General features: G+C 49.3%; 1 protein-coding gene across 1 annotated transcript in view; it reads right to left on the bottom strand.

The window, feature by feature from the left end:
- LOC138640674 (perilipin-2-like) overlaps window positions 1-10615 on the bottom strand; it is a 53836-nt gene extending 43221 nt beyond the window's left edge. Inside the window, exons 1-6 of the mRNA XM_069728852.1 lie at window positions 10520-10615; window positions 8992-9038; window positions 7891-8089; window positions 4933-5015; window positions 4425-4686; window positions 3578-3759 (exon numbers count right to left, since the gene is read on the bottom strand). Coding sequence (XP_069584953.1) covers window positions 3578-3759; window positions 4425-4686; window positions 4933-5015; window positions 7891-8089; window positions 8992-9018 — 753 coding nt within the window. The 5' untranslated portion in view covers window positions 9019-9038; window positions 10520-10615. The remainder of the gene's footprint in view (window positions 1-3577; window positions 3760-4424; window positions 4687-4932; window positions 5016-7890; window positions 8090-8991; window positions 9039-10519) is intronic.
- Window positions 10616-15628: the final 5013 nt, after the last annotated feature.

Raw genomic sequence — 15628 nt, 5'->3', positions numbered from 1 at the left:
CAGGTGTGGCAGACGTGACAGGAGCGGCAGAGGTGACAGGAGCGGCAGAGGGACAGGAGCGGCAGAGGTGACAGGTGCGGCAGAGGTGGCAGGAGCGGCAGAGGTGACAGGAGCGGCAGAGGTGACAGGAGCGGCAGAGGGACAGGAGCGGCAGAGGGACAGGAGCGGCAGAGGTGACAGGAGCGGCAGAGGGACAGGAGCGGCAGAGGGACAGGAGCGGCAGAGGTGACAGGAGCGGCAGAGGGACAGGAGCGGCAGAGGGACAGGAGCGGTAGAGGTGACAGGAGCGGCAGAGGGACAGGAGCGGCAGAGGTGACAGGAGCGGCAGAGGGACAGGAGCGGCAGAGGGACAGGTGTGGCAGACGTGACAGGAGCGGCAGAGGTGACAGGAGCGGCAGAGGGACAGGAGCGGCAGAGGTGACAGGTGCGGCAGAGGTGGCAGGAGCGGCAGAGGTGACAGGAGCGGCAGAGGTGACAGGAGCGGCAGAGGGACAGGAGCGGCAGAGGGACAGGAGCGGCAGAGGTGACAGGAGCGGCAGAGGGACAGGAGCGGCAGAGGGACAGGAGCGGCAGAGGTGACAGGAGCGGCAGAGGGACAGGAGCGGCAGAGGGACAGGTGTGGCAGAGGTGACAGGAGCGGCAGAGGGACAGGAGCGGCAGAGGGACAGGAGCGGCAGAGGTGACAGGTGCTGGCCGCCGGCGTAGATGGCACCTCTCAGGACATGGCCCAGTTACTAAACAGTTGTAGCTTTTCTTAAATCTTTCTATCATTCCCCTATTACTCCTCCTGGAAATGCAGGAAGAAACGGACTTCTGAGTGTACAGGGGACAGCAAGCACTGACCGGAGACCGTCAGCATGTAGGAACCATCCCAACTGATAAAGGGAATTGTAAATGACAGCCAACACTTACTTTATCCATGTCCAGGAGAAACAGAGGAGAATTATTGGAAAGTATCAGTATTCACTAATACAATGATGTATGCTAATATATCACAACATATATCATTAACCCAATGGCGTCTGGACAGTGTGCCACATCGGCCTCTGCTCTCAGGGAGAGAGACAACTAATTACTGGGAAAGATCGAGGCCAAAGAGGAACCAAACCACAGAGTCCTCCACACCCTAAATCGCAGCACTACCACCCCCATCATGTCTCCGAGGAGGGATGATATTTCCCATGATGCAGTTTCATATTTTCAGGGGTTTTTTTTAACTTTGAGAAAGTGGCTCTGAGGCGAAGGATTCGTAGGAGGACGATCTGTGTCCTTACATGGGACTGCAGGGAATTACTAGCATTATTCCCAGGCCTGGCCAACCGATCCCCACCCCAGGGATTATAATCAAGGCCCTGCACAGGAGGCGACACTGCCGACTGCACGTACCACTCTGCTGAGCTACCATGCATCCGAACCAACATCACCGTACCAAAAAAGATTGTGTCAGACATCATAGGATTAGATACATGGCTTAAGGTACCGTCACACTCAGCGATGCTGCAGCGATATAGACAACGAGCCGATCGCTGGAGCGTCGCTGTTTAGGTCGCTGTAGAGACATCAAACACCGGCAACAGCAGAACGATGCAGGAGCGATCCAGTGACGTAACGGCGACTCACTTCTCGTTCTTGCTGGTTGTTAGCTCCATGTCAAACAGCCGGAGTGTACCGATCCGACACACATCTAGGGGCCCTATGCTCGTTGCTGGCGTCGTTGCTTTTGATGTCAAACATGACGATACACGCCGACCTGACGACCAAATAAAGTTCTGGAATTCTAGCTCCGACCAGCGATGGTACAGCGGGATCCTGATCGCTGCTGCGTGTCAAACACAACGAGATCGCTATCCAGGACGCTGCCACGTCACGGATCGTTGTCGTTCTCTTTGCAAAGTTGCTGAGTGTGATGGTACCTTTAGCAGGCAGTATCGTAAGGCTATGTGCACACGTAGAAAAATCCGCTGCAGATTTTTCCGCAGCGGATTTGATAAATCCGCAGTGCAAAACCGCTGCAGTTTTTACTGCGGGTTTATCGCGGTTTTTAATGCGGATTCTGCTGCGGTTTTCCATCTGCAGTTTTCTATTGGAGCAGATGGAAAACAGCTGCGGATTCCGCACAAAGAATTGACATGCTGCGGAAAATAATTTGCTGCGTTTCCGCGCGGCTTTTTCCGCAGCATGGGCACAGCGTTTTTGGTTTCCCATAAGTTTACATTGTACTGTAAACTCATGAGAAACTGCTGCGGATCCGCAGCTGCGTAAACGCTGCGGATCCACAGCAAAATCCGCAACATGTGCACATAGCCTAAAGGATTAAATACATGACTCAGCAGACAGTATCAAGTAGAATTAGACTGTGGGGTGCCGTACTATGTGTGTGTGTGGGGGGACTGTGGGGTACCGTACTGTGGGGGGGGGGGGACTGTGGGGTACCGTACTGTGTTGGGGGGGGACTGTGGGGTACCATACTGTGTGTGGGGACTGTGGGGTACCGTACTGTGTTTGGGGGGGACTGTAGGGTACCGTACTGTGTGTGTGTGGGGGGACTGTGGGGTACCGTACTGTGCTTGGGGGGGACTGTGGGGTACCGTACTGTGTGTGTGTGGGGGGACTGTGGGGTACCGTACTGTGTGTGTGGGGGGACTGTGGGGTACTGTAGTGTGTGTGGGGGGGGACTGTGGGTACCGTACTGTGTGTGTGTGTGGGGGGACTGTGGGGTACCATACTGTGTGTGTGGGGGGACTGGGGGGGTACTGTAGTGTGTGTGTGTGGGGGGGGACTGTGGGTACCGTACTGTGTGTGGGGGGTACAGTACTGTGTGGGAACACTAGTGGGCCTCACTAGGAGCATGTTCCTGGGTGGACACAGGACTATGTTCGGGTACTGTTATAGTACAGGTGATAAGTCATGGCATATGGCACAGGTGGGCAACAATACTAATGTTTTAACTCAGGAAGAGTTCAGGAATCAATTGAATAACCATGATTATTAATCACAGCTTTCATGCGTCTTGGCATGCTTTCCACCAGTCTTTCTCGCTGCTTCTGGCACAAACATTTAAGCAGTTCTTCTTTGTTTGATGGCGTGTGACTATCCATCATCCTCCTGATTACATTCCAGAGGTTTTCAATGGGGTTCAGGTCTGGAGATTGGGCTGCCCATGACAGGGATTTGATGCCAGAGCTGTGTATATGTGCAATCTGTAATGTGCCATCCTCTCTCGCCTGAGGTGCTCACAATCTCCTCTGTCATCAGTACTCTGTACACGCGGTATCAGGCGCTGGGGCCACTGGTTCCTCCACAGGACATTATCTGGGCGGTGGGGATGTGGCGGGAGGACGGATCGATGCCTCCATCGCTCCTGGCTAAATATATTCTCTAAATTGAGTTTATTGTGACAGAAATACATGTGTCTGAGTATGGAGGATGCAGAGGAGATAATGTGTCCTCCGTGTAGTCACTATGTCACCTGAGGGGGTGCCATCACTGCATGGATGATTCGAGCGCTGTCTAACGACATGTCCCAGCATACCCTTACCCTTAGATGTGAGACCAGAGCTCTATGTATGGACCTTACCTGGGTAAGGAAACCAGAGAGCAGATGGAGGCCAACATGGAGGAACGAGAAGACCTGATCCAGGGAGGAGAACAGTCTACTGACACAGCGTGTGAGAACAACACCACCCAGCATCCAGAGACGAGACACCGAGCCAGACTCCGACTCCTCACCCGCCTCTTCAATACCGCCGCTCCCCAGTCCTGCAAAAATATAAATGCTGACAACCAGCCTGTATACCCTGTGTAAAAAGTTGTCAACCCCACCCCTAGTAATGATATCACTGATATAATTTGATAACTGGGGTACATGTGCAAATTTTATGATAAGCCAGTGATCTGCCATCTATGACTTGTCATTTACTCTGCAACAACAACTCCCAGCATAGACATGTCCATGTCACCAGAGATTGCAGAGTACACATTGTTCTCTAGTCATCATAACCTGTACATGTGAGGAGTGAGAGTTTATCAACAACTGCTGGGCACGACCTTTATCGCCAACTACTGGGCAAGACCGGGTACTGCACCCAGTGACCGCAGCTCTGCTGACAGTATCACACAGGATAGGATTAGACGTAACGTCTCTCCTTGTGCAGAGTGCCGAGCTCATGTAAGGAGACTTATTGGCCATGCATTGCTCCTCTGGGAAATTATATATACAAATTATCTCTTCAGAGAAGAGGAGAACTTGAACTCCAGTGCCTCCTATTGGGGTAGCAATCCTAAAAGTCAATATCGACCCTTTAACAAGCCCAAAGAGTGATGATAGTACTTATATCTTGTCACAGTCATCTCATCCTCTTTATTTGCACTGCTGAGGGGTAAACACCCAGAGACAAGTGTCATAACATACAGATGTATTTTACCCTGTGCGTCTCCTTCCTCGTCTTGTTTCGGGAGGTACAGATCCACCAATTCTTCTGCGCGGTTCACAACCAGCTCAGCTCCCAATCTCACCACATCCCGGGCCCCGAGGGCCCCCAGAGAGAGCACACCTAAAGAAGTGACTTCATAGACTTCCCTGATCACAGTCTGGGTCCTGTTTATCATGTCCTGTGCCCGGGCCATCGCCCGCGTCCTCACCGAGCTCACACCCATCACCAGCTTGATGTGGATATCTGCCACCACCTATAATATGACACTATAAGATTAGCAGTGAGCGCGATGGAGGGTAAATGATCCCAATGTTCAATGGACACATGTACAGGCCAGGATGACGATGGCTTCACATATAGATTATTTACAGGGGCCCCACTCAGGCACAGCATCCATAGTGTGGTCGGCGACACCTGGAGGCAGAATCTAGAGTGATCACATAGAAAGTAGGGAGCATGATTGTACATAGTAAGATACAAGAGAAATATGGCATCTTACCTCATCCGCTGGTAGGTCAAGCACAGGGAGACGATCCTCCAGCTCATCAACGACACGTAATGCAGCTCCATTCATCACCGCAACTAGTCAGGAAAAAAACATGCATATGCAGTGATATCACAGCTCTATGTCCTGGTGATCTGGGTGTAGTACTGATCATTATAGTGATGTTTCACCAGTGATGTATATACAGTGATATCACCGCTCTATATCCTGGTGATCTGGGTGTAGTACTGATCACTATAGTGACCTTTCACCAGTGATGTATACAGTGATATCACTGCTGTATGTCCTGGTGATCTGGGTGTAGTACTGATCACTATAGTGACCTCTCACCAGTGATGTATATACAGTGATATCACTGCTCTATATCTGGTGATCTGGGTGTAGTACTGATCACTATAGTGACCTTTCACCAGTGATGTATATACAGTGATATCACTGCTGTATGTCCTGGTGATCTGGGTGTAGTACTGATCACTATAGTGACCTCTCACCAGTGATATATATACAGTGATATCACCGCTCTATATCCTGGTGATCTGGGTATAGTACTGATCACTATAGTGACCTCTCACCAGTGATGTATATACAGTGATATCACTGCTCTATATCTGGTGATCTGGGTGTAGTACTGATCACTATAGTGACCTCACCAGTGATGTATATACAGTGATATCTCCGCTCTATATCCTGGTGATCTGGGTGTAGTACTGATCACTATAGTGACCTCACCAGTGATGTATATACAGTGATATCACCGCTCTATATCCTGGTGATCTGGATGTAGTACTGATCACTATAGTGACCTCTCACCAGTGATGTATACAGTGATATCACCGCTCTATATCCTGGTGATCTGGGTGTAGTACTGATCACTATAGTGACCTCTCCCCAGTGATGTATATACAGTGATATCACCGCTCTATATCCTGGTGATCTGGATGTAGTACTGATCACTATAGTGACCTCTCACCAGTGATGTATACAGTGATATCACCGCTCTATATCCTGGTGATCTGGGTGTAGTACTGATCACTATAGTGACCTCTCCCCAGTGATGTATATACAGTGATATCACCGCTCTATATCCTGGTGATCTGGATGTAGTACTGATCACTATAGTGACCTCTCACCAGTGATGTATACAGTGATATCACCGCTCTATATCCTGGTGATCTGGGTGTAGTACTGATCACTATAGTGACCTCTCCCCAGTGATGTATATACAGTGATATCACCGCTCTATATCCTGGTGATCTGGGTGTAGTACTGATCACTATAGTGACCTCTCACCAGTGATGTATACAGTGATATCACCGCTCTATATCCTGGTGATCTGGGTGTAGCACTGATCATTATAGTGACCTCTCCCCAGTGATGTATATACAGTGATATCACCGCTCTATATCCTGGTGATCTGGGTGTAGTACTGATCACTATAGTGACCTCTCACCAGTGATGTATATACAGTGATATCACCGCTCTATATCCTGGTGATCTGGGTGTAGCACTGATCACTATAGTGACCTCTCACCAGTGATGTATATACAGTGATATCACTGCTGTATATCCTGGTGATCTGGGTGTAGTACTGATTACTATAGTGACCTCTCACCAGTGATGTATATACAGTGATATCACCGCTCTATGTCCTGGTGATCTGGGTGTAGTACTGATCACTAGAGTGACCTTTCACCAGTGATGTATATACAGTGATATCACCGCTCTATGTCCTGGTGATCTGGGTGTAGTACTGATCACTATAGTGACCTCTCACCAGTGATATACAGTACAGACCAAAAGTTTGGACACACCTTCTCATTTAAAGATTTTTCTGTATTTTCATGACTATGAAAATTGTGCATTCACACTGAAGGCAACAAAACTATGAATTAACACATGTGGAATTATATACTTAACAAAAAGTGTGAAACAACTGAAATTATGTCTTATATTCTAGGTTCTTCAAAGTAGCCACCTTTTGCTTTGCACACTCTTAGCATTCTCTTGATGAGCTTCAAGAGGTAGTCACCGGGAATGGTTTTCACTTCACAGGTGTGCACTGTCAGGTTTAATAAGTGGGATTTCTTGCCTTATAAATGGGGTTGGGACCATCAGTTGTGTTGTGCAGAAGTCTGGTAGATACACAGCTGATAGTCCTACTGAATAGACTGTTAGAATTTGTATTATGGCAAGAAAAAAGCAGCTAAGTAAAGAAAAACGAGTGGTCATCATTACTTTAAGAAATGAAGGTCAGTCAGTCCCAAAAATTGGGAAAACTTTGAAATTGTCCCCAAGTGCAGTGGCAAAAACCATCAAGCACTACAAAGAAACTGGCTCACATGAGGACTGCTCCAGGAAAGGAAGACCAATAGTCACCTCTGCTTCTGAGGATAAGTTTATCCGAGTTACCAGCCTCAGAAATCGCAGATTAACAGCAGCTCAGATTAGAGACCAGGTCAATGCCACACTGAGTTCTAGCAGCAGACACATCTCTACAACAACTGTTAAGAGGAGACTTTGTGCAGCAGACCTTCATGGTAAAATAGCTGCTAGGAAACCACTGCTAAGGACAGGCAACAAGCAGACGAGACTTGTTTGGGCTAAAAAATGCATCGCTGTAAAAAAAGCAGCATGTTCATTAATTTAGCGGATTTTTTGCGTTTTTCCCGCTATATAATGCATTGGGAAAAAACGCACAAAAAAGTGTCAAAAAACGCATCAAAAACCGCAAAAACACATGCGGATTTCTGGCAGAAATGTCCGGTTTTTGTCAGGAAATCTCTGCTAGAAATCCTGACGTGTGCACATACCCTTAGTACCAGCATGTGCCCACTGCTGAACAACCACATCCCACCAAATAAACTGTACAGTACTAACATGGACCTGATAATCGGGCAGTGCCCATAGGTAAATCCAGCTGGGCCACATCAAAGAGAATACCACCAGACTTACGCTGAGGTTCCACAAGCTTTAAAATGGGATATACCCCGAGAGCGGCAGCTCCACCCACTGCTTGCACCCCTCTCTCCGAAACATCGCAGACGTACTCCACCAGCGGATGCACAGACTTCACATCCTGGTATGCAAACGACAGGATCTGAGAGGCCGATTGGAAGAGGGGCAAGTGAGCAACCCGCAGGACCACGCTGATCTAGATAACAGCATGTATGTAAGAGAGAGAGATAAATAGGAGACACATAGATGATAGCTAGATAATACTGTAGATATAAAGATAGATAGATCTATAAATAGATAGATAATAGATAGATATGAAGATAGATAGATAGATAGATAGATAGATAGATAGATAGATAGATAGATAGATAGATAGATAGATAGACGAAAAAACGGGTGCAGAGTCCCCCAGGCATAGATCAAACCTCAATTTTAGGAATCCAAAAAATGGAGGCAGCACACTATTCATAGTGAAAAAGCAGGAGCTACTTTTATTAGCCCATCTCAGCAACGTTTTGGTTCAAATAGATGTGAACCTTGTTCAAGCTTGAAAAAGATTTTTTTTTTATCATGTTTAACATTATATCTTTTTACAATTAATGCTGCATAGGCAGAAACCGCTGCGAAGATGCACACACAACAGGTGCACATAGCCTCGACGGGTCCGTAAAAAAAACTTACCCGTCCGTAAAAAAAACTTACCCAGTGAACCCGTTTTTTACAATCTGCACTGGATCCGTCTTTTCAACATTTTGACGGATCCTGTGCAGATTGTAAAAACTGAAGTGTGAACGAGGCCTAAGGGACCTTTTTAAACCCAAGCCTTTGCAGGTGTTTTTTGTTAGTTATTCTAATTTACTGAGATAATGACTTTTTGGGTTTTCACTGGCTGTAAGCCATAGTCATCAACAGTAACAGAAATAAACACTTGAAATAGATCACTGTTTGTAATGACTCTATATAATGTGTTTCACTTTTTGTATTGAAGAACTGAAATAAACTTTTGATGATATTCTAATTTTGTGAGAAGCCCTTGTAGATAATAGATAGATCTGTAGATAGATAGATAGATGATAGATAGATAGGCTTGCTGCTTACATTTTGGTTTTCTCCTCTTTCAGTCATTTCCTTAATAAATTTTGTAACTGCAGAAGAGAAAAGATCTCATAATTATAAAAAAAACAACAACACTCCATGTAGAGGACAGTACCCGGTATAGAGATCACTCCATGTAGAGGACAGTACCCAATGTAGAGGACAGTACCCAATGTAGAGGAGATCACTCTGGTGTACAGTGCAGATCACTCAATGTAGAGGAGATCACTCTGGTGTACGGTGCAGATCACTCAATGTAGAGGAGATCATTCTGGTGTACAGATCACTCCATGTAGAGGACTGTAACCGATGTAGAGATCACTCCATGTAGAGGAGATCACTCTGGTGTACAGATCACTCCATGTAGAGGACTGTAACCGGTGTAGAGATCACTCCATGTAGAGGAGATCACTCTGGTGTACAGATCACTCCATGTAGAGGATCGTAACCGGTGTAGAGATCACTCCATGTAGAAATCACTCTGGTGTACAGATCACTCCATGTAGAGGACAGTACCCGGTGTAGAGATCACTCTGGTGTACAGATCACTCCATGTAGAGGACAGTACCTGGTGTAGAGGAGATCGCTCTGGTGTACAGATCACTCCATGTAGGAGATCACTCTGGTGTACAGATCACTCCATGTAGAGGACTGTACCTGGTGTAGAGATCACTCCATGTAGAGGAGATCACTCTGGTGTACAGATCACTCCATGTAGAGGACAGTACCCGGTGTAGAGATCACTCTGGTGTACAGATCACTCCATGTAGAGGACAGTACCCAGTGTAGACGACAGTACCCAGTAAAGAGATCACTCAACGTAGAGGACAGTACCCGGTGTAGAGGAGATCACTCTGGTGTACAGATCACTCCATGTAGAGGACAGTACCCAGTGTAGAGGACAGTACCCGGTAAAGAGATCACTCAATGTAGAGGACAGTACCCGGTGTAGAGGAGATCACTCTGGTGTACAGATCACTCCATGTAGAGGACAGTACCCAGTGTAGAGGACAGTACCCGGTAAAGAGATCACTCAATGTAGAGGACAGTACCCGGTGTAGAGGAGATCACTCTGGTGTACAGATCACTCCATGTAGAGGAGATCACTCTGGTGTACAGATCACTCCATGTAGAGGACATTACCCGGAGTAGAGGAGATCACTCTGGTGTACAGATCACTCCATGTAGAGGACTGTACCCGGTGTAGAGGAGATCACTCTGGTGTACAGATCACTCCATGTAGAGGACTGTACCCGGTGTAGAGGAGATCACTCTGGTGTACAGATCACTCCATGTAGAGGACTGTACCCGGTGTAGAGGAGATCACTCTGGTGTAGAGTACTCTAAGTATCCAGTGTAAGTAGTGTAGAGTACTCTAGTGTAGAGCACCCATTGTATAGGATTAGTATCCAGTTTCTGGTGTCCAGTGGGGGCAGTAACCAGTCTGACAGGAGTTATAGGAGCGATGTGCTGCAGTTATCAGTGGTGTAATGATCTGCAGGATATTTCAGGGTGTATGTAGGTGGTATACCTGCCTCCGCTCTCCTCTGTCTGTCCGGCTGGTTATAGACGATGCAGGGTGTGTTGTGATTCTCGGCTCTGGCTTTTCCTGTGAATAATTCTGTATCTGAAGAACTAAAGTGTGACCAAAGCAAAAGCCTGACAGTGTTATATAAATGGGAAAACACCTCCCGTCACTAATCTGTGCTGTCATCACCAGGGGTGAGGCCGACAACCTCTCACACAGTATACAGGCTGGTTGTCAGAAGTAATAATGTCCCGTGTTGTAGGACTGCGGAGGCCACTGACGTGCGGACACTTTTATAAAAGATGAATCTTTAATCTGAGGCTTCAAATTATTTACACAATTACAATCATACATTATATACAGGTCGTGTTACTGCAGGGAGCGAGGGCAGAGAGCGCTGACACCCACCTCAACAGGAAAAAAGTGGGTTGTCAGCAGGGAGGGCAGGAGACGATGTTATGAAGGGTCCCGCGCTCCTACAGACATCACACGCAGAATTACAGTGATCACAATCCATTATCATTCAGTGCGGCAAAGAGATACAAGTGACCCCCATTACAGGGCACCGAGGAGTCTGCGTAAGTCACGCAGGGGGGTAGACATCTCAGATAGGTGGTGAGAGATGGAGGTTTGGGTGACTAGATGGTCAATCTGACTAGGTGACTAGTCAGGAAGATGGCCAGTCAGGGGAATGGTGACTACTCAGGGAGGCAGCCAGTCAGGAAGTTGGTGGGTCAGGGGGATGGTGACTAGTCAGGGAGGTGGTCAGTCAGAGGGATTATGACTAGTCACAGAGGCAGCCAGTCAGAGAGATTGTGACTAGTTACAGAGGCAGCCAGTCAGAGAGATTGTGATTAGTCATGGAAGCAGTCAGGTGGATTGTGACTAGTCAGGGAGTCAGCCATTTAGGGGGATTGTGACTAGTCAGGGAGCCAGCCATTCAGGGGGATTGTGACTAGTCAGGGAGGCAGTCAGTCAGGGGGATTGTGACTAGTCAGGGAGTCGGCCAGTCAGGGGGATTGTGACTAGTCATGGAAGCGGTCAGGGAATTGGTGTCTAGTCATGGAGGCAGTCAGTCAGGGGGATTATGTCTAGTCAGGGAGTCAGTCAGTCAGAGGGATTGTGACTAGTCACAGAGGCAGCCAGTCAGAGAGATTGTGATTAGTCATGGAAGCAGTCAGGTGGATTGTGACTAGTCAGGGAGTCAGCCATTTAGGGGGATTGTGACTAGTCAGGGAGCCAGCCATTCAGGGGGATTGTGACTAGTCAGGGACCCAGCCAGTCAGGGGGATTGTGACTAGTCAGGGAGTCAGATAAATTGTGACTAGTCATGGAAGAAGCAGTCAGGGGATTGGTGACTAGTCAGGGAGGCAGTCAGTCAGGAAGATTGTGTCTAGTCAGGGAGGCAGTCAGTCAGATTGTGACTAGTCATGGAAGCAGTCAGTCAGGGGGATTGTGACAAGTCAGGGAGGCAGTCAGTCAGGGGGATTGTGACTAGTCAGGGAGTCGGCCAGTCAGGGGGATTGTGACTAGTCATGGAAGCGGTCAGGGAATTGGTGTCTAGTCATGGAGGCAGTCAGTCAGGGGGATTATGTCTAGTCAGGGAGTCAGCCAGTCAGAGGGATTGTGACTAGTCACAGAGGCAGCCAGTCAGAGAGATTGTGATTAGTCATGGAAGCAGTCAGTCAGGGGGATTGTGACTAGTTAGGGAAGCAGTCAGTCAGAGGATTGGTGACTAGTCAGGGAGGCAGTCAGTCAGGAGGATTGTGTTTAGTCAGGGAGGCAGTCAGTCAGAGAGATTGTGACTAGTCATGGAAGAAGTCAGTCAGGGGGATTGTGACAAGTCAGGGAGGCAGTCAGTCAGGGGGATTGTGACTAGCCATGGAAGCAGTCAGGGGATTGGTGTCTAGTCAGGGAGGCAGTCAGTCAGGGGGATTATGTCTAGTCAGGGAGGAAGTCAGTCAGGGGGGATTGTGACTAGTCAGGGAGTCAGCCATTCAGGGGGATTGTGACTAGTCACGGAGCCAGCCATTCAGGGGGATTGTGACTAGTCAGGGAGCCAGCCAGTCCGAGAGATTGTGTCTAGTCAGGGAGGCAGTCAGCCAGGGGGATTGTGACAAGTCAGGGATGCAGTCAGTCAGGGGGATTGTGACTAGTCAGGGAGGCGGTCAGTCAGGGGGATTGTGACTAGTCAGGGAGTCGGCCAGTCAGGGGGATTGTGACTAGTCATGGAAGCGGTCAGGGAATTGGTGTCTAGTCATGGAGGCAGTCAGTCAGGGGGATTGTGACTAGTCATGGAAGCAGTCAGTCAGGGGGATTGTGACAAGTCAGAAAGGCAGTCAGTCAGGGGGATTGTGTCAAGTCAGGGAGGCAGTCAGTCAGGGGGATTATATCTAGTTAGGGATTCAGCCAGTCAGGGGGATTGACTAGTCAGGGAGGCAGTCAGTCATGGAGATTGTGACTAGTCATGGAAGCAGTCAGTCAGGGGGATTGTGACTAGTCAGGGGGTCGGCCAGTCAGGGGGATTGTGACTAGTCATGGAAGCGGTCAGGGAATTGGTGTCTAGTCATGGAGGCAGTCAGTCAGGGGGATTGTGACTAGTCATGGAAGCAGTCAGTCAGGGGGATTGTGACAAGTCAGAAAGGCAGTCAGTCAGGGGGATTGTGTCAAGTCAGGGAGGCAGTCAGTCAGGGGGATTATGTCTAGTTAGGGATTCAGCCAGTCAGGGGGATTGACTAGTCAGGGAGGCAGTCAGTCATGGAGATTGTGACTAGTCATGGAAGCAGTCAGTCAGGGGGATTGTGACTAGTCAGGGGGTCGGCCAGTCAGGGGGATTGTGACTAGTCATGGAAGCGGTCAGGGAATTGGTGTTTAGTCATGGAGGCAGTCAGTCAGGGGGATTGTGACTAGTCATGGAAGCAGTCAGTCAGGGGGATTGTGACAAGTCAGAAAGGCAGTCAGTCAGGGGGATTGTGTCAAGTCAGGGAGGCAGTCAGTCAGGGGGATTATGTCTAGTTAGGGATTCAGCCAGTCAGGGGGATTGACTAGTCAGGGAGGCAGTCAGTCATGGAGATTGTGACTAGTCATGGAAGCAGTCAGTCAGGGGGATTGTGACTAGTCAGGGAGGCAGTCAGTCAGGGGGATTGTGACTAGTCAGGGAGGCAGTCAGGGGATTGGTGACTAGTCAGGGAGGCAGTCAGGGGGATTGTGACGAGTCATGGAAGCAGTCAGTCAGGGGGATTGTGACTAGTCAGGGAGTCGGCCAGTCAGAGGGATTGTGACTAGTCATGGAGCGGTCAGGGGATAGGTGTCTAGTCATGGAGGCAGTCAGTCAGGGGGATTATGTCTAGTCGGGGAGGAAGTCAGTCAGGGGGGATTGTGACTAGTCAGGGAGTCAGCCAGTCAGGGGGATTGTGACTAGTCAGGGAGGCAGCCAGTCAGGGGGATTGTGTCTAGTCAGGGAGTCAGCCAGTCAGGGGGATCGTGACTAGTCAGGGAGTCAGCCAGTCAGGGGGATTGTGACTAGTCAGGGAGTCAGCCAGTCAGGGGGATTGTGACTAGTCAGGGAGCCAGCCAGTCAGGGGGATTGTGACTAGTCAGGGAGCCAGCCAGTCAGGGGGATTGTGACTAGTCAGGGAGGCAGTCAGTCATAGAGATTGTGACTAGTCATGGAAGCAGTCAGTCAGGGGACTGGTCACTAGTCAGGGAGGCAGTCAGTCAGGAGGATTGTATCTAGTCCGGGAGGCAGTCAGTCAGGGGGATTGTGTCAAGTCAAGGAGGCAGTCAGTCAGGGGGATTGTGACTAGTCAGGGAGGCAGTCAGTCAGAGAGATTGTGACTAGTCATGGAAGCAGTCAGTCAGGGGATTGGTAACTAGTCGGTGAGGCAGTCAGTCAGGGGGATTGTGACTAGTCAGGGAGATAGCCAGTCACGGGGATTGTGACTAGTCAGGGAGGCAGTCAGTCAAGGGGATTGTGTCTAGTCAGGGAGGCAGTCAATCAGAGGGGGATTGTGACTAGTCAGGGAGGCAGTCAGTCAGAGAGGATTGTGTCTAGTCAGGGAGGCAGTCAGTCAGAGGGGGATTGTGACTAGTCAGGGAGGCAGTCAGTCAAAGGGATTGTGTCTAGTCAGGGAGATTTTGTCTAGTCAAATAGGCATTTAGTCAAGGGGATTGTGACCTAGTCAGGAAGTTGGCCAGTCAGGCGAAAGGCGACTAGTCAGGGAGCCAGCCAGTCAGGGGGATTGTGACTAGTCAGGGAGGCAGTCAGTCAGAGAGATTGTGACTAGTCATGGAAGCAGTCAGTCGGGATTGGTGACTAGTCAGGGAGGCAGTCAGTCAGGGGGATTGTGACAAGTCAGGGAGGCAGTCAGTCAGGGGGATTGTGACTAGTGAGGGAGGCGGTCAGTCAGGGGGATTGTGACTAGTCAGGGAGGCAGTCAGTCAGTCAGAGAGATTGTGACTAGTCATGGAAGCAGTCAGTCGGGATTGGTGACTAGTCAGGGAGGCAGTCAGTCAGGGGGATTGTGACAAGTCAGGGAGGCAGTCAGTCAGGGGGATTGTGACTAGTGAGGGAGGCGGTCAGTCAGGGAGTCGGCCAGTCAGGGGGATTGTGACTAGTCATGGAAGAAGTCAGGGGATTGGTGACTTGTCAGGGAGGCAGTCAGTCAGGGGGATTATGTCTGGTTAGGGAGGCAGTCAGTCAGGGGGATTGTGACTAGTCAGGGAGCCAGCCAGTCAGGGGGATTGTGACTAGTCAGGGAGCCAGCCAGTCAGGGGGATTGTGACTAGTCAGGGAAGCAGTCAGGGGATTGGTGACTAGTCAGGGAGGCAGTCAGTCAGGGGGATTGTGTCAAGTCAGGGAGGCAGTCAGTCAGGGGGATTGTGACTAGTCATGGAAGCAGTCAGTAAGGGGGATTGTGACTAGTCAGGGAGGCAGTCAGTCAGCGAGATTGTGACTAGTCATGGAAGCAGTCAGTCAGGGGATTGGTGACTAGTCGGTGAGGCAGTCAGTCAAGGGGATTGTGTCTAGTCAGGGAGGCAGTCAGTCAAGGGGATTGTGTCTAGTCAGGGAGGCAGTCAGTCAGAGGGGGATTGTGACTAGTCAGGGAGGCA

This window comes from Ranitomeya imitator, chromosome 1, assembly GCF_032444005.1.
Source record: "Ranitomeya imitator isolate aRanImi1 chromosome 1, aRanImi1.pri, whole genome shotgun sequence".
Classification (NCBI taxonomy): domain Eukaryota; kingdom Metazoa; phylum Chordata; class Amphibia; order Anura; family Dendrobatidae; genus Ranitomeya; species Ranitomeya imitator.
Note: the sequence above shows the minus strand (reverse complement) of the source record. Positions and strands in the feature narration are given on the sequence as shown.